Here is a 23,160-nt window from a genome sequence, read left to right on the forward strand (position 1 = left end):
GAATCGTCTAGAATTTCTGTGCACACATCTACTGCACAAGACAAGACAAGCTGTTCTGTAACGGTGTGCACTTTATTACATTTGGCAATTCGATGTGCAACAAGACAATGCCCCAAGTGAACAAACACGCTGGAATGTTTTTTGTGTAAGGTCACCAGCATTTGAAAGCTGAAGATCTACACTTCCTATTAGATATACTGTAATGTTGGGAAATGACTGTGATTAGCATAAAAAATATCCACACAAGAGCCAGCTGTTAGTAACACAGAAATTTAACTGTATTAACCTAATATATTACAAACATTTAACTGTATGTATACAATGCATGTGAGTCAGAGGGTCACCTTCCTAGCTTATCTGAGGTAAGCAACACCACTCCATCTCTTATTTCACCTTCAGCAGCAAGAAGATGCTCAGTGAGGACAACCTGCTCCGCCTCTTCCAGTTGAGTCACTACAAAAGACCAGAGGTCTCAGAGATAGTTGTCTCAATCTGAACCTGAACTGCAACAAGAACAGAGCTCCCAGAAAAGATCCCCTCTACATTTTATTTCTGTTACCTTTTGCACCATTGAGTGTGCATTTCCTTAGGATTAAATGAGGCAACACATCTGGAACCCCAGCACTTCCTTGAAGTCCACGAGTCAGAGTCCTTCCACTCATCCACATAGCTTGCTTACACAGTTAGAAAGGCCATCTACATTTCCACTCACCTCTCATTCTGCCATTAAGGAAAAACCTTCCTCTTGCTTATAATAAAATGTTCAGGTCCTCGCTGGAGGAGAGCATGAATCTCCACTTTCTGATCCCACTTTATGCAGTTGGACCCTATTCTGTATAGAAGACATGTCTATCAAAAGGCACAGTCGCTCACTTTTTGAATATCACTAATTAGGTAGTCAACCAAGCAATTCATTAATTCACTTTAACTTTCCTAGCCAAAACCCACATGGACACTGGGAGAAAATGCAAACTCCACAAAGCCATTTACCAGGCTGGAACATGTCTGTTTTCTGTATTTGCGGAGCAGCAGTGCTGACCACTGTCCAGCATGCTCACCACTATCTTATGGACTACACCCAACCTTATTATTTATTAATGAAGATGGAGCCTAACTCATCAGCGCAGGCGGCAAAGCTGGACCCAAATCCAGCTATTATCAATCACACCCAGAGGCTACCTCTGTGTTCCATATAACTGAACAGATTACTGCAATGAGAAATTCCCTGTTTTCTTCCTCAGTGGGCGCTGCTGTAGTGCATTAAAGCCCCCGCCTCTCTCTCTCTCTCACTGTCGAGTCACACTCTCTCACTCACTAGCTGATAAATTCCTCGCTCCCGGTAAAACCCCTGGCATTTCAGAGAGAATCTCACAGTAGCTGGCGGTCTCTGCTCCCCCCCCCCCCCAGCTCCCCCCCAACCCTTGCCTAATTAGGAAGACCCTGCTACATCCTGCGCTCCACTGGGCTCTTCTTCAACTGCAAGCTTTTTAAAATGGGGGGAACAAAACCCTAAAGCTCCCAGCACTGATAGGCCAAGCCAGAGAGGACACGGGAGGCAAAAAGAGCTGCTGGCAAGCGGCGGAGACTCTTTCTTGTCAAACTCTTACTCACTTCTTCCATCTTTTTTTTTTTCCTTGACTGTGAATCTGCCTTTCTGCTGTTGCTAAGGAAAGTAAGCTAAAGAGGAAGAGCGCGGCTTTCCTGTAGTTGCCAAGGTAATGGATGCTTCACTTGAGCTCTCGCAGAATGGGTCTCATTTGTTAGAATCGCATAGGGGGCCTCGGCGAGTGGAATTGGTTTTACTGCACTTTGACTTGCCAGAGCTGAACCGTCTGCTCTAAAGTTGGTTCTCTTGGGGACGCTGCCCACGGGTGGCACTGCAAATTGCATGCCGTGTGCCTTGAAAGCAGATGCGCCGGGACCTGCAATGAGGATACACGGTGAGACGGGAGGTAACAAGCACGGCTTCTCAGGAGGAGTGGGGGGAGCTATATTCTCTAGATTTAAAAAAATAAATAAGATCATTTAATTTTCTTAATTACCAGTATTTTCAGGACAAACAGCACATGTGTAGATGCATGTCACCTGAGATAAAAGACCCCGCCAACTGCAAATATAGCAGTGGATACACTATCTGTATATGTGGAGTTTATAAAATGCATTGGCGGCCTCTACTCACTGCCACAATTAATCTCCCTCAGGTGACATTCTGTGGCCTGCAAGTCTCTCCTTGCACTGCACAGAGTTTCATTTGAAACATTATGGATTGTTATTTTCCATATAAGGATTATCTTGTGAGTAAATCCCATGGCTTGATCACTGAGCAAGTCATGTAACTCACCTGCACGCCAGACACTTCACGTGAAAGGTGCTGCATTAGATGAAGTCTGACTGGTAGAACATGGAAAAGGGCTCAAAATTTAATGGTGTTGGGACTTCTTGAACATCCAGAGCTTATAGTCATTTTAAGGGTGCTATACACTGAAATGTGAGGGTCACCTGAAAGGACCGTATCACAAAGTGATGTCGAGTAAAAAAGGTGCGATATAAAACAGTTCATTAACTAATTGATGCACTTCTGCAATGGACTGGCACCTCATCCAGGGTGGACACCCATCTTGTGTCCAATGCTGCCAGGATAGACTGGGTTAAGCAAGTCTAAGAATGTTACATTGTGTGATGTTATGATGGATGAGTGGTATACTGGTGATTAGTATAATCTATACTTGTACTTTTAACTAAGAATTGTTCATAGCGTTCTGCGCCTGAAGTCAGTGAATAGCACTATACAACAAATAAGTTGTGTTGTATTATACTGTGCACCGGTTAGCTCTACCCCACACAGCTTCACATATTTACGTTCAAAACCCCTACAAGAAGTTTCCATGGCAGGCTTTGGCTTCCTGAAAAGTTGCAGTGGAACAAGTGGGTCTAAAAATGTAGAGCAGATGGATGACTGACTAACTGACTGACTTCTCAACACTCACATAAAAGGTGCTATATAATGTGGAATCAAGTTCAATTTTACAAGTGAATCATTGTTTGTATGTTTCTGCATTCATTTGCTGTTCTTAGGTAGCAGTATAATGGTTATTGCAATGGCTTCAGGGACCTTCATAAGAAAATAATAAATTAACTAATTAATGGCACACTAGTTAATGCAGAAACCACACTGCTATAGGGACCCAGACTGAACTCCCATCCTTGTGTGGCTTCCGAATGGCATATAATTTTGTGGAGATAAGCTCTATCTCCATGTAATTCTGTAATATGAAAAACAGTTTAAAAAAAATCGACAGACAGACAGATGATTGCCACTTTGAATGGCTAGAGAGAAATTGGCTACCTAATGTACAAAGTTCATTGTGTTGTGTTTATTCTTTATACAATGCCACGCCCTTGGTCCAATCTCAACAACAGTTTTCAGATATATCCCAGAGAAACTGAGCTACTTTGGAATGCTAAAGTTTGACCCAGGGATAGCTAAAGTTTCATTTTTACTACAGCGAGTTCTAGGGACAGTGCCTTTTCCTGGATTTGGAACCTGAAATGAATTAAATCAAACTAACTTGTCAGTGGGAAGGTCCACTTTAAGAAACGCAATTGATTGACTTTAGATAGTTCTGCCTTAAAATTATTTACCCAGGTAATGCCAGGTGCTGCTGCCTGTATAAAATAAAGAAAAATGGAGAGAGTGACTGAACCATCTAACAAGGTTAATCAACATGGGGTGCTGCATGAGAGGCACTGTATCAAATAATGGTTATCCCATTGGCTTGTTCACTTGTGGTCTACTTTTCTGTTAAGAATAAAGAAAAATGGCCAAAATTTGATTTTGACCAAAATACATATGGTCCAACTCTAATGGATTCAAATAACAGTGTGGTCCAGATGTCAAATGCTATGCCTTTTTGTTTATATGTACAATTTTTTCCTTGTTTAACTTTTTTCATTATTTTAATCTTTTTATCTAAACTACATTCACTTTTGTTTATTGCTAATATGTTGATTGATTGATTCACTTGTTTATTCATTCTGTTCAATTCAATTTATTCTTATGAAATGCACTTTTTAGCATCAGGATCCACTTGTGACGATGCAGGTCCGCTCCAAGCTCCCATCGCCCTTACAGGGAGCCCTGAACCCGACACTGTCGGTAATGTCACCGAGATGAGCTGACAAATGAGCACACTTCTCAAATGAAGCCAAGGGATATTTCCAAAAAGTGCCAAAGTGCTTTTATTAAACAAAAATCAAAAGTATCCAAACAAAAAGTGCAGTGCATCTGGTTTCAATAAATATTTATAAAAACAAGTGTTCAGTGGGGATAAAAACAACAATAAATAAATCCGATAAAATCCGAGGTTAAAGATGCAGTCTCACTCTTCCCGGTCTTAGCACACCTCCGTCTCTCATTCTCCCCGGTTCACCCATAACTCCCGCAGCTGGCGGAGACCCAACAGCCACGAGCTCCTTTCGGCCAACCTCTGTCTTGGCTTCCATTAAGGACATCACTGCCAGACCATCCGAGGTTGGCTCTCCTCCCTTCATCCTTTGCGCTCACACAGTCACTCCTCAGATCCCTCAGGAGGACACCTGCCTTGCTCACCCCACTCCAATAGAACATTCAATGGGGCGAACTAGCCCCTAGAGCACCACAACCTAACGCTCCTTCGCATGGCTCCAGCTTGTGCTGTCTCCCCCTTACAGGTGGCCAGATCGTAGCTGCTAAGACTGCCTTCCACCTCTTTTTTTCCTCTGTCATTTCCTCGATCAATCTATCCATCTATCTATCTCTCCATTTTCCTGATGTCGAACTGTATATATAGCCCCGTCTCCCCGTGGCCACAGCGCCTTAATCACACGCCGCAGGAAGCCAATGAAGCAATTGAGAACGAACGCACTCACACGTGCAGGTGTGACTCGCTCCAACTACCTCATTAACTCCCCGCGGTCGTGCAATCGCGCCCGCGGAGAACGACACGGCTATACAGATTAAAACCTGGCCCTTTTTAATTTTGAAGCCGCGGACCCGCTATACCACACCACTTATTTTCTTATGACTGTTTCTTGCATTGTCTAATCCTCACTCATCTTCTTAGCTCTCCTGTTTACTGAATGTGTGATGCTACATAATGCTGGTTACTTCAGACTGACCAGTGGTCTTCTTTCAGGGAATGGAGTATCATGGCCCTCGCTGCTGTTTAAATCTCTCACGCGTTATGACTTGGATTATTGCCTTTTCCAGCTTGGGTTTGGCTGAAGGTGGAATCATTTGAATTTTAGACTTACTACTCCACAAATAGTGTGGTTGGGAGCTATAAGAAAAATGAATGAAAGAACAATAAACATTGAGTCAACTGTCCATTCATCTGTCCATTATGTGAACTCACTTAATGGTCATAGAGTGTTTTAGCCTATTCTAGGAGTGCTGGGTGCAAAGAAGGAATCAAGCCCCACTATTAAAATGCTTTAGTATAGGAGTAGCAAAGTTTCCTACGCAGTAAAAGGAGAAATTCATAATAACTTGCATCCAATCTTTCTTATACTTCATCTCATTTTAGAATATAAATATATGAAACTCGCAAAAATAATTACAATTGCCAAGAAATGCCTGACAATACTGAAATGTGTGGAATCATAACTTATCATAACCACATAGCATGAATGGAATATCATGACCTGCCTTAACCAGAAGGGAGTAGTTCACTGTGAGATAATGGTTAAAGTGCAAGTCACCTGGGCAGTACATGGTGTTAGAAATGTCTCGTTAAAGAGCAAATCCCAGCAACGGTTTCAACATACATACTGAGACACCAGCATAGATGCCAGCAGTGTCTGATGATGCTGAAACCACTTTAAGATGGGAACACAGAAATCAGTGATCCACCCCAGAGTTGTCAACAGGGGAATGGCTACAGGTCAGCAGGGATTGGGAATTGTCCACACAAAGAAAAATAAATAAATCAGTAAAAATAAAGTTTTGCCTGATTTAGAATTTAGCTACCCTCCCTAATTAACCAAACACCAACCCCAGAATACAAAACTAGTAATGCCACTGGCTGTTACCCGTGGCCAACCTACTATTAATGACAGGAATACAGACCCCAGTTCCCTAGCTGTCATCCATGAATGGGTACTATTAAATACTGGAAAACAGACATCAATGATCAGCCCTGTAGCCATCACTTGTGGGCTGAAGAGACAGGAACACTAACATCAGTGGTCAGCCTCGTTGTGATCGTTTGTGGGCTGCCAAAATTAAAGATGCAAACACAAACAATGGTGATTACTAGTGGACTACCACGATTAAAGCCTGCAGAATGCAGACACTGGTGATGAGCCCTGTAGTGGTCAACCATGAACTGCTGTTATAAACAATAAAGTAATAACTGATGAGCTCAAAAGTGAGAACTGATGTGTGAAAATCAACAAGACAGTAGTTTGTTGTTCTTTACACACAACAAAAACTAAGTTTTACCAAAAGGGAAACTTCAAATTTCTAGAATGTTGAAGAGAATGCATTGACTGGAGTGAGAAGGAAAGCAAATTTACCTGATTTGATTGACATGCAGTAATTTGCTCTTCATACCTATTTTTGAATTGTAAAAGTAATATATTTGTCTTTTACAGGAACAACATATTATAGGTTAATTCAGTTGAATTTTCTTTTTTGAGATTCACATTAGCAAGAAAGAAAATGAAGTTTACAAATATTCACCTTGGAGAAATACATGTTCAAATGTTTTAATCTCCAATTTTTCTGAACTTTCTGTGGACAATGGGGTATTGAGGCACTCTGTAAGTACTCACCTCTCTCCCTGCTGCTCCCAAAATAGTTGAACTATGCTAGCGTTTATATCATGCATAATTTACAGCAAAATCAGGTCTTACCCCATGCCTTTCAACAGTTGGGCTGGTATTAAAAGCAAATATTAATTTACATACTACAGTGTTATTTAGGATTTCTGAAATACTAAAATTTCTTTATCCTTTATGCTCCTAAAACAACACTCATTGCGAAAATGTGTGATTATGAGGGTCATGAAGCTAAGCTGTCCAATATAAAAGAACACAAATGATATCTTTACATTGTTCTAGATTTGTCAATTGAGCATGCAGGAAAAAACGAAAAAAAAAAAAATAACAGGATAAAAAGCAAGCTAGATTGGTGAACTGCAGAAAGAATGACCTGCATTAGAGGTGTGGAAGTGGTGCTGCCGTGTGCGCATTATTAAAAGATCGACGACGGTGTGAAGGATGTTGACAGAAATAGGCCGAGCTGTAACTGATGAGAGTGCACGACAAGGCTGTGCAAATTTCCAACAAGCAGGATAGCAAATCAAGTGAGAGAGAGGAAATGAGGAGACTCTTCGATGGTTGTGCTCCTGGAATATTGAGACAAAGACACAGAAAAAAATACCAACCATGACTTGCAATAATGCTAAACATACAAAATAAACCATGACGCTTAAACAAAACGGGAAAGGAATCTGCATTTGAAATTGTGCAGCTACTGCTAGCCTGATAACAGAGTTTATGTGCCTGAGGGTTAAATGATTAGCCATCTCTTTCATGGAGGTCATCTGTGTTTGCTGGGTTTAATGGGGTGTCCCCAATGTGACACTCAAAGAAGCAGACACAATGAACTATGACAAGGCAAATTATGTCTTAATTTCTTTTTATAAAATCAGACAGCTAATTCTAACTTGAAATCCCTCCTTTTTACACTTCATTTTCCTGTCTCTTGTCTATAATTGGGCAGCTAGATTTTCTTGTCCCACTTCATGAATTCCAAAAAGCACTACAGTGCCGGAAAAACTGGAATAATTCTAGCAGAAAAAGAAAGTTTTGACAAGGGGGTATATTACTGACAAAGATGCATCCATTTATCAGGAGGGATGACAAAAACAAGTTAGGATTAAATCCTGAGTGGCAGAGGTGCAACCAAATCAGAAAGTCGATCCCAAGAGTAGTAAAGAATAGGGGTATAACAAAAAATAGATACACTTGAGTATTGCAATATTATGTTTTGTGGTACCTTATAGGTTCTCAAAACATGGTATCGATTTTTAAATAATAATTTACATGCAAAGATTCATGGCACACTGTGCTTCATTTTGTGTTGTGTTTAAACCCCTGAATGCTAGATAGCGTGCTGTAATCTATCTTCAGCTAACCTAGCCACATAAACTGAGACAGGAAGTAGCATAAGGGCACACCGCTATTGTTAGCATTAGTGAACCTAGCTGACTAGTAACGTCACCACCAATGGCGGAATCCAGAAGAAAGAAATACTGTGGCATACTGTGAACTTTTAAAGCAGGATCTTAAAGTACAAGCACTTTAACTTTTTTTACTGAATTAGGCACATGTTAATTCCTTTGCTCACATCGCACAAAAAATAATGCTATGATTTTCTGAAGTAACAGTGACTTTGATAAATGCAGTTGCATATCCCACTGTTCTAACTGCATAAAAAGTAAACTTTTTTACTCAGATTTTATGCATAAGGGGGTATGTTATTTATACTATGACAGTTTTCCTAAAATGAGATTTAAAAACAACTGCAATATCTCGCAATAAATTAAATTGTAATCCCTGTATTATGATACGTATCATATCGCAACATTCTAGCCAATACACATCCCTAGTCAAGAATAGTGAAGGAATATGTTTAGAGAGGAATCCTGAAGAAAAATGAGGACCCCCCCAGTCAAATAAACATGAAGTTTAAAGAAAACTGTTCAGTTTTTGAGTCATTCCTTTATTAGTTTTTAAAGAATACTCCAAAAAAATGATATTTTTACTATATGTTACTTAGCCCATGTAGCCTGTTAGCTCTCCCATTACAATGTACTTCTGACCCGAGAACAGGATTCTTGACCAATGAATGAGAGGGAGAAGCTGATTTTGGAGCATTATGGGAAAGCCCTTCTTGTTTATGATGTCAGCTGACTTTACAGAAGTATGCATTTAACAATAATGTAGCCAAAAAATATATATATTTTACATTGACTTGGATTATGCCACACGAGTAACAGAAGATTTTTCCATGGATGCTTTTCACATTGTTTGCCATTGTGCAGCACTGGTCACCATTGGGACCAATTATATGATAAACTATTTTTTTCACTTCCTTACGAAAACATGAGAAATTATACACAAATAGGCCTTATAAAAAAACAAGCTGGTGGGGCACCAAGACATCGATTACTTTCAAATAATTGAAAATAATCTTAAATCAAAAAAGCAAATACAGAAATATACTTCACATAATTCATAAAAAGGAAAAAAATTAGGAATTAACACTGAGAGAATTTTAAACACATTCCCTGTCAAAACAATGACCAAATGTTTACATTACCTCAATGTTCCTCCATTGGTATAGGTTCCAGATACAGAACAGATCTGAAGGTAGTCAGGAAATTCCTCAAGTGGTTTTAGGGAAACTTTCTGAAAAAACACTGCTGAAATAAAACATGAATCAGGTTTATAGGGTTTGTAGCTCAATTTACATTTCAATCAAGTCTAAACTTTGTGTGAACAATTTATTCTTATTACCGTGATATTAGGACTTGGAGCATGCCAAACACTATCAAGCTTCCTAACATTACTCTAGACATCCCAGGTTTTTAGTGGCCAATGCATGTTTTTGGGTACCGTTAGAGATTCTTCCTCAAGTTAACAGGCTCCCTTCTAAGCACCTATGACATCACAGGGGTTACTGATTTTTGCCAATGTGGAGAGGGTGGTCACAAAGGATAGGAATTTAAAGGTGCAATTGTCAACTAGGCAGAGTCACGTACATACTTTATTTGTGGAATTTCTGCTTGTGGCTTGTGAGGTGTTCAGACCTCATGAAGAGCACAACATTAGTTCTGGTAGTGCCAACAAAAATGGCACAAAATATGTTTCTTTATATTTCATATTCTAATTAGTCTTTACAAACATTTTCAGATTTAAAAAAAAAATGATGTAGGAAATCATCTAGAACAGTTTTGTTATGAATGTGTTTAGCACAACATTCATTTTTTCACTTCTTTTTTTACTTTTCTCTTGATTCTAAAGACCTACAGGTATATGGACATTATTAGTTTTACACCTAATGCAAAAAATAACTCTGGGTTAAACTACCACTGTGTTAATCTACAAATCAGTAAAATTCTATTTTTTGAGTAATATGCTGCGGCCATCGCATGACAAACTGCCTCAGAATCCCAAATTATTGCCCAAGCACAATCTTGCAACAGGAGAACACCTCAGCACCATACTAGTTCAAATGGAATGGAACAGTGAGAGTTTTTCTACAGTGGCTGGAGGTCCTCCAGTAATAAATACTTTACCCCAACTCCTTGTGAAAAACTAATCACATCCAAACAGGATTTAAGTGTGTGATTAATTTGTATTATTTATGAATGTGTTCTTAGCGTTCATTTTATTTTATTTTATTTTTTTCAGTCATCACCATTTTGTGGGGCGCCGGTACATAATATAACGATGTGTTACTGTCCATGTCTGTTTTCCACACCAAAACAAATCTCATTGTAAGAATTACTGGACTTTGGCAAACAATGTTTCACTTTTTTGCAGCTTTGACCCCCTAACTTCCTACAGCTTCATCTTCATCTTCCAGCCTTTTTCCCCAGCCCTGACTTTTTTTATAACACTGACAGAATCACCGCACTCCATAGCTGGCTGTTTTAGTAAGTCATTGATTAATGCAGAATCTATGGCACACTGTGTAACTCCTATTAATTTATATATATGTTACGGCCAAAACCCAAAATCAGCCAGAGCGGGAAGTGGCCGGCCAAATCAGGAAATGGCCAATGTCACTGTAAATTGACCGGCCAATGTCCAATCTTTTCCTCGATTTCGGGATTTGGCCAGCCAGTTTGCGAAATGGCACGGGCCAATCAGCCAATGTCAGAAGAAAAAAGGCATGAGCAGCGATTTGTTGCGCACTTAATAGTGCAATTGCATTGAGTGTAGCCTTGGCGGCTCTTGTTCAGAAAGCGGATGCCGCTTGGTTGTTTCACAATAATTAAGATTAGGTATACAAGTAGGTTTCACATTTCTGTTATCATGTTTGCCCTAAAATAGTGACTTAACATCAGGGACTTATTTTATTGACCTTAAGGTTAGTGTTTGGGCAAGGGGAAGGCTGTCTAAAGTGGTGTCTGCTTTCTGAACAAGACCCGTCTTGAGCAGTTTCTCATGCAGAATGGAAAACTCACTTCTGAATCTGCATCTGAAAGTTTTTAAGCATCTTCGCACTTTGAGCGGACAGGCTTGCATCAGCGCAACGGATTTTGGCCAGGGAGTTCTCGCCACTTCGCGAAATGGCCAGCCAAAGTAGCATATACACTGGTCATTTCTAGTAATTCGGACTTTGGCCTCACCTCGCGGCCAAAATGCAAAATGGCTGGCCAATTCGGGAACTAGCTGAACTATATATATCCATCCATCCATTCTCCAACCTGCTGCATATATATATTACAGTGCATCCGGAAAGTATTCACAGCACTTCACTTTTTCCACATTTTGTTATGTTACAGCCTTATTCCAAAATGGATTAAATTCATTTTTTTTCCTCAGAATTATACACACAACACCCCATAATGACAACGTGAAAAAAGTTTACTTGGGGTTTTTGCAAATTTATTAAAAATAAAAAAACTGAGAAATCCCATGTACATAAGTATTCACAGCCTTTGCTCAATACTTTGTCGATGCACCTTTGGCAGCAATTACAGCCTCAAGTCTTTTTGAATATGATGCCACAAGCTTGGCACACCTATCCTTGGCCAGTTTCGCCCATTCCTCTTTGCAGCACCTCTCAAGCTCCATCAGGCTGGATGGGAAGCGTCGGTGCACAGCCATTTTAAGATCTCTCCAGAGATGTTCAATCAGATTCAAGTCTGGGCTCGGGCTGGGCCACTCAAGGACATTCACAGAGTTGTCCTGAAGCCACTCCTTTGATATCTTGGCTGTGTGCTTAGGGTTGTTGTCCTGCTGAAAGATGAACCGTCGCCCCAGTCTGAGGTCAAGAGCGCTCTGGAGCAGGTTTTCATCCAGGATGTCTCTGTACATTGCTGCAGTCATCTTTTCCTTTATCCTGACCAGTCTCCCAGTTCCTGCCGCTGAAAAACATCCCCACAGCATGATTCTGCCACCACCATGCTTCACTGTAGGGATGGTATTGGCCTGGTGATGAGCGGTGCCTGGTTTCCTCCAAACATGACGCCTGGCATTCACACCAAAGAGTTCAATCTTTGTCTCATCAGACCAGAGAATTTCCTTTCTCATGGTCTGAGAGTCCTTCAGGTGCCTTTTGGCAAACTCCAGGCGGGCTGCCATGTGCCTTTTACTAAGGAGTGGCTTCCGTCTGGCCACTTTACCATACAGGCCTGATTGGTGGATTGCTACAGAGATGGTTGTCCTTCTGGAAGGTTCTCCTCTCTCCACAGACGACCTCTGACAGAGTGACCATCGGGTTCTTGGTCATCTCCCTGACTAAGGCCCTTCTCCCCCGATCGCTCAGTTTAGATGGCCAGCCAGCTCTAGGAAGAGTCCTGGTGGTTTTGAACTTCTTCCACTTACAGATGATGGAGGCCACTGTGCTCATTGGGACCTTCAAAGCAGCAGAAATTTTTCTGTAACCTTCCCCAGATTTGTGCCTCGAGACAATCCTGTCTCAGAGGTCTACAGACAATTCCTTTGACTTCATGCTTGGTTTGTGCTCTGACATGAACTGTCAACTGTGGGACCTTATATAGACAGGTGTGTGCCTTTCCAAATCATGTCCAACCAACTGAATTTACCACAGGTGGACTCCAATTAAGCTGCAGAAACATCTCAAGGATGATCAGGGGAAACAGGATGCACCTGAGCTCAATTTTGAGCTTCATGGCAAAGGCTGTGAATACTTATGTACATGTGCTTTCTCAATTTTTTTATTTTTAATAAATTTGCAAAAACCTCAAGTAAACTTTTTTCACGTTGTCATTATGGGGTGTTGTGTGTAGAATTCTGAGGAAAAAAATTAATTTAATCCATTTTGGAATATGGCTGTAACATAACAAAATGTGGAAAAAGTGATGCGCTGTGAATACTTTCCAGATGCACTGTATATATATATATATATATATATATATATATATATATATATATATATATATATATATATATATAGTATATATATATATAGTATATATATATATAATATATATGTATATACAGTATATATAAAATTAGCAATAGCTAATTAGCTAATAAATAGATTACCTAAAATAAATATACTGTATATATATATATATATATATTAAAAACAAATCATCATCAAAAGCCCTGAAACTTTTTTTAATCCTAAAATTAATTTTGGATAATCAAGGTAAAAGTAAGTTTTGTTCATAAATAAAATCTAAACGACTAGAAACAAGAATCTGGTAAGAAAGCTAATTTCCATAATAATAAGTCTTTTAGGGTGGTACAGTGGATTTATATCCAAATATTGACCTGCTCACTATCAGTGTAGAGTTTTCTCATGCTCATGTGCCCTCTTCTCCAGGTAATCTAGTATTCCTCCAAAGACAGGCCAACTGATTCATCTAAATTGGCCCACTGCAAGCCTTTACAACAATGTCCCATTCAGGGATATTTCCAGCCTTTTTATCCAGTGCTGCCAAGTTAGGCTATGGACTCTTTGACTCTGTACTGCAATCAGTATAAGCAAAATGACAGAATGAATTAATGACTATAGATTTAAAATAATCATAGGCACTTGTTTAAATTTATGTTGCACACAGGACTAATTGTACCTTGCAAAGTCACTTTGACATGGAATATAAATGGTCAATGGAGGCCATATTTACTGCATATACAGAATGCTCAAATACTCTAGAAAAAAAGAAATAAAACAAAATAGTAGCCCATACATCCCTGGCAGGTTAAATCCCCCTCGATGATCATCCTCTTTTGTTGTCTGGTCACACTGCCCCCCTATCAAGAATCTTTTCTCCAAATCACCCAGGATTCCTGATGGAAAGGCACTAGCAGGTAGAAGCCATTTCTATCTCAGCCTGAGGTTTAACGTAAACATTCAAAGAGTTGCTTCCTAGTTTAGGGTATGTCTTACGAAGTCGTTTTTGTGATTTTGTTTTGTTTATAATTTTTTACTCCTGTTTAAAGGTGTATTTATAAATGATTATATAAGTAGTATGTTTTTATGATACAGAGTCCAATTCTGATGTTAGTTTTTTGTTTTGCTTTTGTTTTGATACAGTTCACATTTATTTGCATCTTTTTTCAACACCACTGTATTTTTAGTATGTTAGGTCAGTGGTTGTGTGATTTGTGACATCAGCAGTGCAGATTTTCCCTTCGTTTATATGCTTTTCTTGTTCAACCTTAGTCTTCCTGATATTTGATTCTATGGCTACGTTATTTTGACCACAAATTTGGGGTTTGTTTTGGCTTGACATTGGTCCAATTTCATGGTTAACAGCTTGCCCTGTTCCTGTCTTACCTTTCATCGTCTGGTCCTCCGTTAAAATCATGTTTTCACAAAACAGTCATGGAGCCATTTCAGTGCAGCACCCTCTAGCAACCTGTTGTGCCAATGCCAAATTGTAAGTGTCCACATCAATTTGTATTAAGCCAGTTTCACTGTTGAGTACTGAGGCTTATGTTATGCGTTGCAGGCAAATTATACTTCAGGAGTCAATGCAGTATTATCTTTATACAGATCTATTATATAGTGCCCTTCATATTTACTACATAGAGCTTTTGATAGCTATCTAAAATGTAAGGCCTTTCTATCTGTCTTCAGAATAGGAACCACAATACCCAAAGAAAACGATGTGAACATAAGAAAACAGAGCAACTTCCACGCACAGAGGCACTAGGTCTGAGTGCTACTACACTGTATGTTAATGTTTCATTAATACAGCTTATGTGCAGACAAATGTGTGATGCAGTTAATGACTATATATTTGTATTGTAACAATTACAAAATGAATTGTAATCCAACGTTTACACATTAAACTACATTATTTAAGTTACAATAAATCAGCTATAAAATTATGATTACATTACACTAAAATAACTATAAGCCACATAATTAAATTTTAATCATAAATGACATTAATTAAATGTCTACACCATTAAAAATTACATTAGTTAGTTTAATAACAGACAATTATAAATTAATTACATTCAAATGTGATTAACTGGATTGCCATTCAATAAATTATTTGAATGCTCCACATAATAAATTGCTAATTTCAAGATAAACTTAAAAGGCTCACTAGTAATAATTAGACACAATGCACGTCGTATTTGGTTTTTTTCCCCCCTCCTTTACCAATACAGTCGCTTTAACCAAGTCATGCCATTCTGAATTACTGACTTCAAACTTGTCTCTAAAGACGACTGGCAGGCTGTCAAAATCCACGAAGCACATCTGTCAGTTTTGCAGTTTGCTCTCTGCGCTCACTGGAGAGACTTCATTTATTCTGTTACTGTAGCCACGTAAGCCACTTACTAACATTTAATTGTGTAGCACATTTTCATGTATAAATGTAGCTCAAAGTGGTTAACAATAGCAACTGATAAATCAAGAGCATTAAAAGATGCTAAAGAACAATTATTTAGGGACTTTTTGTAAAACAACGGCCAGGGTGGGTGGTATGGCCTGGCCAAAATTACGATATAATTAAATGATGGCGGTTACAGTATACAGTACATCACAATATACATGCATGTACTTTTCAAATTGAATCCTGTTCAAGTGCTTCTGCAGACCCAGTTTCATAGGGTAACAGTAACTAGTTCCACTATAAATGTTTCTTTTCATAAGGACCGTTTTAATCAAGTGAAGTAAATCCAAAATATCTGTACTTTGCAAACTAATAAAAAGGATATCTGAATAAGAAATAAACATATACTGCACATGCCTTTTAAGACAAATAGCCTTGGGAAATGTGTACTGTATAGACTATACAAATGAAACAAGACCAAGTATAAAAATTACGCATTTAAAGAGCTATTCTTCCAAATTCCTCTGGTTTCTCACTGAACAAAAAACAAGCAACTCTAACTAGACTTTAAGATTGCCTTTCAAAACCCCTCTATAAACATAAAGAAAAACTAAACAAAGTCAAACCAAAGAAAATGTCCTTTTCCACTGACTGAATCCTACCTCAGCAAAAGCAATCAAACCAAGCCCTACAACCCAGGCAACTGAAGAAAGCTTTTCACACTTGTCACACAACTGAAATGAAGTGATCTCAAGAGCATACTTTTCAGTTTTCAAAATCTTTACTCTACAGAAATCAATCTTAGTGGACAATTTAAAAAAAAAAAGATTCTAATGAAGAAATATCCTTATTTGCACCAAACAAAACATCTTTTATTCCATGACTTTCTAGCCTTGTATATATGTAGCATTTCAACATGCATGGATCAACAGATGTAGAAATAATGCTTACTCTTGCTTATGTTCTACGTACTTAAGGTTTTCTCATACTTTTACAAAAACCCAGTGCTGCCCCTTATAATTTGGTGCCCTAAGCTTATTGTGCTTATTTTGCTCTTTGGTTCTTGCTGGGCTACCTTTTAATTATTAGCATAGATTGTGGAAAATATCTGCAACATATACATCACATCACATATTTATTTTTTGTTGACAGTACAGGATAATTGTCGTTGGTTTTGTAGTACTTTATTTTCAGAATTTCTTTCCATTTCTAAATAATTTTTAGTTGCTCATTTTTTTTAACATTTGCAAAATTCAAATCTACACATTCTACAGTTTAAAGTGCAGTAATGGGACGAGTTTGAACTGACCCCTTCAAAAATTGATAGTTTTACCTTTTGATGGGAAAAAAAAACAATGTAAAGTTCCATCATCATGTTATACAGCATATGAAATATAATGTAACAACCGGAGGTACAAAGGAAGAAAGACTGACGCATAGACAAAAGCAGCCATTTAATATACTTTGAAAAGAATTCCTACTGTTAGCCTCAGAAGACACCACTTATCCTCTTCAAGGGGAACTGCTGTCCTCACAAGCCTTTTGAGCCAAACCGGCCACCTTCTTTGCTTTGCTGGGTCCAAGTCAAGCCGTCTGACCTACTGCGCCATTTATCACAAACACAGCTCTCCCCCTACCCCCCTGTGCATTTTCACCTAATGTCCGCTCACAGGTCGACTTGCTAAGATTATAAAGAAAAATACAAATTTTAACATTCACAAAACAAAAGTAGCTGGAGCCCTACTGCCATCCAATTCCACGTTCCACGATTATTGTTATAGAATGCATTTTCTGCAACATTTTAATATAAAATTAATCACTGAAACAAACACATTGTCAGTTTTAGGACATGTAGGTCATACACCACTTGTATAAATTCTAATTTAGCTATAGCAAACTGAAGCCCGTTTGGACTTTCATCTCCACATTTGTACCAGTATATGCTACGCTGTGTCAGAAGGACAAATTCACAACATTAAAAATGATATCTGAAAATTTCTACCGGTGTTCCACACAACCCTAAAGACTATGGCGAGATGGCTATGGAGGTCAGGAAAATTCAAGCTCCAGCCAAGGAGGAAGATGGAGAAAATAAACCTGCAGGATCTATGCCAAAACAGCAAACCCCCCAACCACTGGCCATTTCAATATAGAAACATGTGTCAACATTTATTCATAATGTGAATATAAAAAAAGTCTTGTAGAGCTTCTTCCCAGCATCACAATCTGCACTGTAATTTGGCTGAACACTGGAAAAAGAAAACACACAAAAGGAGTGATTAGCGACTAATCTGTGGAACAATTGCACTTAATGACAACAGCAGATCCTCAAACGAGGAAGAAAAAAGAAAAAGCCAAATTGAATAGTCAGGTTTTTTGTTTTTCAACCATACTATCCTGATGTATATTGAATGGAAAAGTATTCCAGAAAAAGCAGTCTTACCAGTTCTTTTATGCTGTTCTGTAGCACTTTGGGATTGCTAAAATATAAAGTGCAATATAAATAAAATTTATTATTATTATTATTATTACTCTTGAAATAAAAAGCAAACCAGTGCTAGGGAAGCAGGAATGTACATGCAGGGACTAAGATTGTTTAGAGCTTTTACAAACAATTAATAATATTTTAAAATACACCGTAAAGGATACAGGCCGAAAGGGCAATGATCCTTCAAAAGGTGTAATGTGTTTGGATGTTTTGTTTTTTTTTTTTTCTTTATATGCATGCTGACGCATTTTGAACAAACTTCAGCTAAGCTGTATCTTTTTTAGGTGATCTCAACAGGACTGTGTTGCCATAATCTTGACAGCTAAAGATTAAAAAGAAAAAAAAAACTTTTATCAAATCTAAAAAATCAATGTAGAGATCTCAGCATTAACGTTTGCAGTGCACCATCTATAAGAATGTACTGTATTTTGTAATGCATGTAGTAATAAAATGCTTGCATTTGTCATTCCAACAGACAGTGTATTACAAACATTTGTTGTAATAAAATGCATTACTACTTTGGGAATGACAGAAGCATATAAACTAGATGGATGCACAGATACTTCCAACATATTAAAAGCATAAGTGTCTGTAGTTCTCAGTGCGAAAAAAACCTTCCCAACATTTGTGCAAAATTTACCCTTAACAAGTTTCCAGCTGTGTCCCCATGTTCTTGCTGAACTCATTTTAAAGTAACTGCAGGATGCAATGTACTAAATCCTTTCATAATTTTGAAAATGTCAATCATGTCAATTCTTAAAGGAATACTCTAATCAAAAATGGTATTTTTTATGTTACATACCTTATATAGTTTGTAGTGATAGCAGAGAAAAAATTTTAACCTCCAGTTTTGATGCAGAACACAGCTAACGAACTGTATTCTTTAACTGGAAGCAAGTGGTGAACAAATGCAATATCAAAAAGTCCATGAAACAAATCTTTTGTTACTCAGGTCTCATAATCGATGTTAAGTCATCCTGTTGCATACTCAAAATGTGCAAAATGCGTGCATTTTATGCCAAAATATTATTAAACAAATTCCTTTCTGAAAGCAGCCCACAACACCAAAAGCCCTAACCATTTTCCTAGCTTCATGGTGTAAACACCAATTTATAATAAGCTTCAGATGAAGTAAATAAATATTTAGTTTTTGTAATATATAGTTTTATTTGTTTCAGATAACACCTTTGCCTTTGATACACTGGCCAAGAGCATGTGTGAAAATCATCCACGTTGTGGGCTATTTTTGTTTTACCAAAGGAATCGAACATGCTCCCCAAGTCTGCAGGGGGTTCCTCCTGCTGCCCAAAGACACACATGTTAGGTTAATTTGTTGATGCTAAATTAGCCCTATTGTGTTTGGTATGTGGGGGTGGGTGTTCACCCAGTGATAAACAGCCACCCTGTGCTTACTGGAATAGGCTCCATCTCCCACCATGACCTTGGCCTGGATTAAATTTGTTAGAAATTTACATGACATTCCTATCCATAGTAATATATATTGTGGACCACCAGGCAGGCATACCGCTGCCCAAACCTGACAGAGACACATGCAGAGGCACAAGTACAAGCACATGCTTTTATTTTTTTTTTCCCCCTTTATCCCCTCGTGGGAAACGCCTTCCCCGTTTCCCACAAGCACAACACAACAGTCTTGTCTTCTCTGTCCTCCACTCCTCCAGGCAAGCTTTGTCCACCTCCTCCCGACTCTGGCTCCCCGAGTAGTGTTTGCTGGCTCCTTTTATTAGGTACCCAGAAGTTCTCCAGGTGTTCGTTGATGCATGTCCGGCAGAACAGCTGCACTCCAGGGCTCCCCATGGAACCCAACAAGGCTGCTCCAAACTCCAGCTCCCATGGAGCCCTGCAGGAATCCAAGGCACCACCGCAACCCTGGGGGGATGCCATCTAGCACTCCGGCGGAGTTAATGCTCTGGATAGGCTCCTTCCACCATGGAGGCACCCTGGCCGTACGCCACAATATATTATATACATACATACACACACACACACATATTATATATATTGTGGAGACTGGCTCGGACACAGACAGGCAGACACGTTCATGTCACCCAACACACGTTTATTATACATTATATTTACAGTAAAGTGCACAATCCAGTGCCAAAGCACCATTCACCCTTTCACAAGTCCTGGCCACAACACAATGCCTTTCTCTTTCTCTGGTCCGCCTCCACTCCTCTCCAACACGCTACGTCTTCTTCCTCCCGACTCTTGCCTTGACTGGAGGGAGGCGGCCCTTTTTATGTGCCCCGGATGGGCTCCAGGTGCATCGTTAGGGCCTCCGTAGCCACACCCCTGTGTGGCGGAAGCTCCCAAGGTGTTGCCGGAAGTCCACCGGGTGCCCTCAAGTTTCTTCCCCCCAGTACTTCCCGGTGTGGCAGAAGTACTGAGGGCCAACACTCCCAAGGCATTGGGGCGCCCCCTGGCGGTGACCACGGGCCCCTACAGGGCTGAGCTTCCAAGCTCCGTACCCGTGGTCCCCAAAGCCACCAGGGAGGACGCCCCCTCGTGTCCTGGAGGAGGCACAAGCCCTCCTCCACTCCTCATGGACGCCCGCCGGGCACCACAATATATATATATATATATATATATATATATATATATATATATATATATATATATGTATACAGTGGAACCCCAGTTTACAAGCAGCTCGGTATACGAGTAATTCGGTTTACGAGCCGCGATCCGAGCAAAATTTCTGCCCGGTTTACGAGGCCTGCCCGTTTTACAAGTCGAGCTCCGATACGTCACCGCTAGTTTCCGCTTCGCCTTTCTTACCCGGAAACCTCTACCCCTTCTACCCAGAGCCGTTTCAAAGGCTTATCCCAACCATTCCTTTACTGTCCTACGTACTACTACTGTACAGTACTTGTACCCAGAATCCTCTTTTACCCACAATTCTCTGGTATCACAGCATCTCTTCCTTCTCACGTGTTACCGCGCGCTGGAAAGACGTATCGCTCTTCTTATCGTAGTACATCCACGTTTCTTGAACTTTTTTGTGTGTGTTTCATACATATTGGGCATTAACCATGTCTTCAAAGAAGGTAGGAAGTGGAAAGGACAGCAGCAAGAAGAAAAGGATGCTGTCAGTCGAGTTGAAGCAGGAAATTATAGAAAAGCATGAGAGAGGTGTGCGTGTAATGGAACTCGCCAAAATTTACGACCGCAGTACGTCCACAATATGCACAATACTAAAGCAAAAGGAGACCATAAAGAGTGTAAAAGTAGCAAAAGGCATGACCGTAATTACACAGCAAAGGTCGGCTATCCACGAAGAAATGGAAAACCTGCTGTTATTGTGGATAAAAGAGAAAGAGTTGGCAGGAGATATGCTTACTGAAACAGTCTAAAGTTTAGAAAGTTTATTTTTTTACAATTCATGCAATTAAGAAAGTGCAATTTTAGTTTTGTTTGAAGTTTAAGAAAGTGTTGTTTTAGTTTTACCGTACGTGTACCGTACCGTAATCTACGTATCGTGCCAGTACGTATCTAGTCCTCCCTCCCTCCCTCCTTCCTCAGCCGCTCTCCGTTAACTGCAATCGTCTGCCGCCAAGGTAAGGTTACATTTTCTTAAGTTGGTTTATCTTTTATTTAACTATATTTACTAATACAGTATTTTGATGTTTGTTTCTTATTTAAAAACATGGTTTTTTCCATTATTTATGATATTTTGGGGACTTTTTGGGAGGGCTGGAACAGATTAATCTCATTTCCATTATTTTAAATGGGGAAAATTCGTTCGGGTTACGAGCAGATCGGGTTACGAGCTCGGTTCTGGAACGGATTAAACTCGTAACCCGGGGTTCCACGTATAAAGTCATCAGCACACACTGCACAGTTCAAGGAAAGTTGTCTGTAAGTGTTGTGAAAGGAGTGTGAAGGACACAGGCAGGAGAAACGAAGGCTCCAAATGTAAAACCAAATTACAACAAAAAAGTTGCAAAGATGGAGCTTTCTTATTTTGCACCTATATCATTGTATTTCTAAAATGGACAAAGTTGTTGTTAGAGTTTGCAAAATGTAAACAACCTTCTCGTTTTTTATTTTTTCACAAGAATAGCTGAAGGTGATTTCTATGTTAAAAACTGCCATCTCGCCAAAACGTACATCCTATCAGATTAAAAATGCTCTAAATATATTTATTAATTCTTATCAAATATTCAAAATATGAATGTGCAATATAAATTCAATTAACAATATTAGCTAGACGCCCAAACAATAATGTGCCACGATCTGAAGAGCATGATACGTCCACTACAAGGCCTGCAATACTTCGAATTCCATGAATACGGGAGAAAATACCGTAATAATGTAAAACCGTCCGTAAATCCAAAATATTTATTCCACTTACATATGTAAAGAGAACTGTATTTATGTATACACGTGTAACTATTAATCCAGCAGTATTAAATTAATTTAAATTAATCCTGCTATAAAACAACATGGGTATTTCCCGCTATGAAGTCAGTTTAATACTGTACTTAAAATTATCCTAACTTTCCAATATGTGGTTTAAATATACAAACTCAAATCACTTACGCAACATTATTTAAGAACGTACGATTTAAATTACACTTACTTTAGATATAATTGCACAAGACTTTCAAATTTACAGACGGAAGGAAATGTCTTCGTCAACACAACAGTACTGCTACTAAACGAAATGCACAGCGGAAAACACGGATTGGTTAAGCACCCAACTCAACAAACCAATCATAAAGCCCTATGCCGTCACGGCGCGCTCTCCTATTTTAGAGAAGATGACTCAACGACATGCATTTTCAACGTTAGTGGTAAGCTGTAATAAATCAACTAAAACAACGTGTAAATTGATGCGCGATATAACACGCATTCATGCAGCCACAACTCTGTTCAGTCTTTTCTACTTTTTTCAGAGAAAAGCCAAGCAAAATGACACCTTTTATTGGCTAACTAGAAAGATTACAATATGCAAGCTTTCGAGGCAACTCAGGCCCCTTCTTCAGGCAAGATAGCCAAGCAAAATGACACCTTTTATTGGCTAACTAGAAAGATTACAATATGCAAGCTTTCGAGGCAACTCAGGCCCCTTCTTCAGGCAAGATCTTGCCTGAAGAAGGGGCC

The 23,160-nt window shown here is 39.2% G+C and overlaps 1 protein-coding gene across 3 annotated transcripts in view; it reads left to right on the forward strand.

The window, feature by feature from the left end:
- The first annotated feature begins 1,346 nt into the window (after positions 1 to 1,346).
- The window catches only part of rgs6 (regulator of G protein signaling 6), a 160,047-nt gene continuing 138,233 nt past the window's right edge, over positions 1,347 to 23,160 (forward strand). The window contains exon 1 of one of the 3 annotated variants that reach the window (XM_028821925.2): positions 1,347 to 1,715. Coding sequence is in view for 2 of the 3 variants with exons in the window: in XM_028821922.2 (XP_028677755.1) it covers positions 1,889 to 1,940 (52 nt within the window). In the remaining variant the exon portion in view is untranslated. Of the gene's footprint in view, positions 1,716 to 1,762; positions 1,941 to 23,160 lie in introns of those variants that run through there. The other 2 variants (XM_028821922.2, XM_028821923.2) reach the window with 2 other exon arrangements.

The sequence above is a fragment of the Erpetoichthys calabaricus genome, chromosome 16, assembly GCF_900747795.2.
Source record: "Erpetoichthys calabaricus chromosome 16, fErpCal1.3, whole genome shotgun sequence".
NCBI classification, from domain to species: Eukaryota; Metazoa; Chordata; class Cladistia; order Polypteriformes; family Polypteridae; genus Erpetoichthys; species Erpetoichthys calabaricus.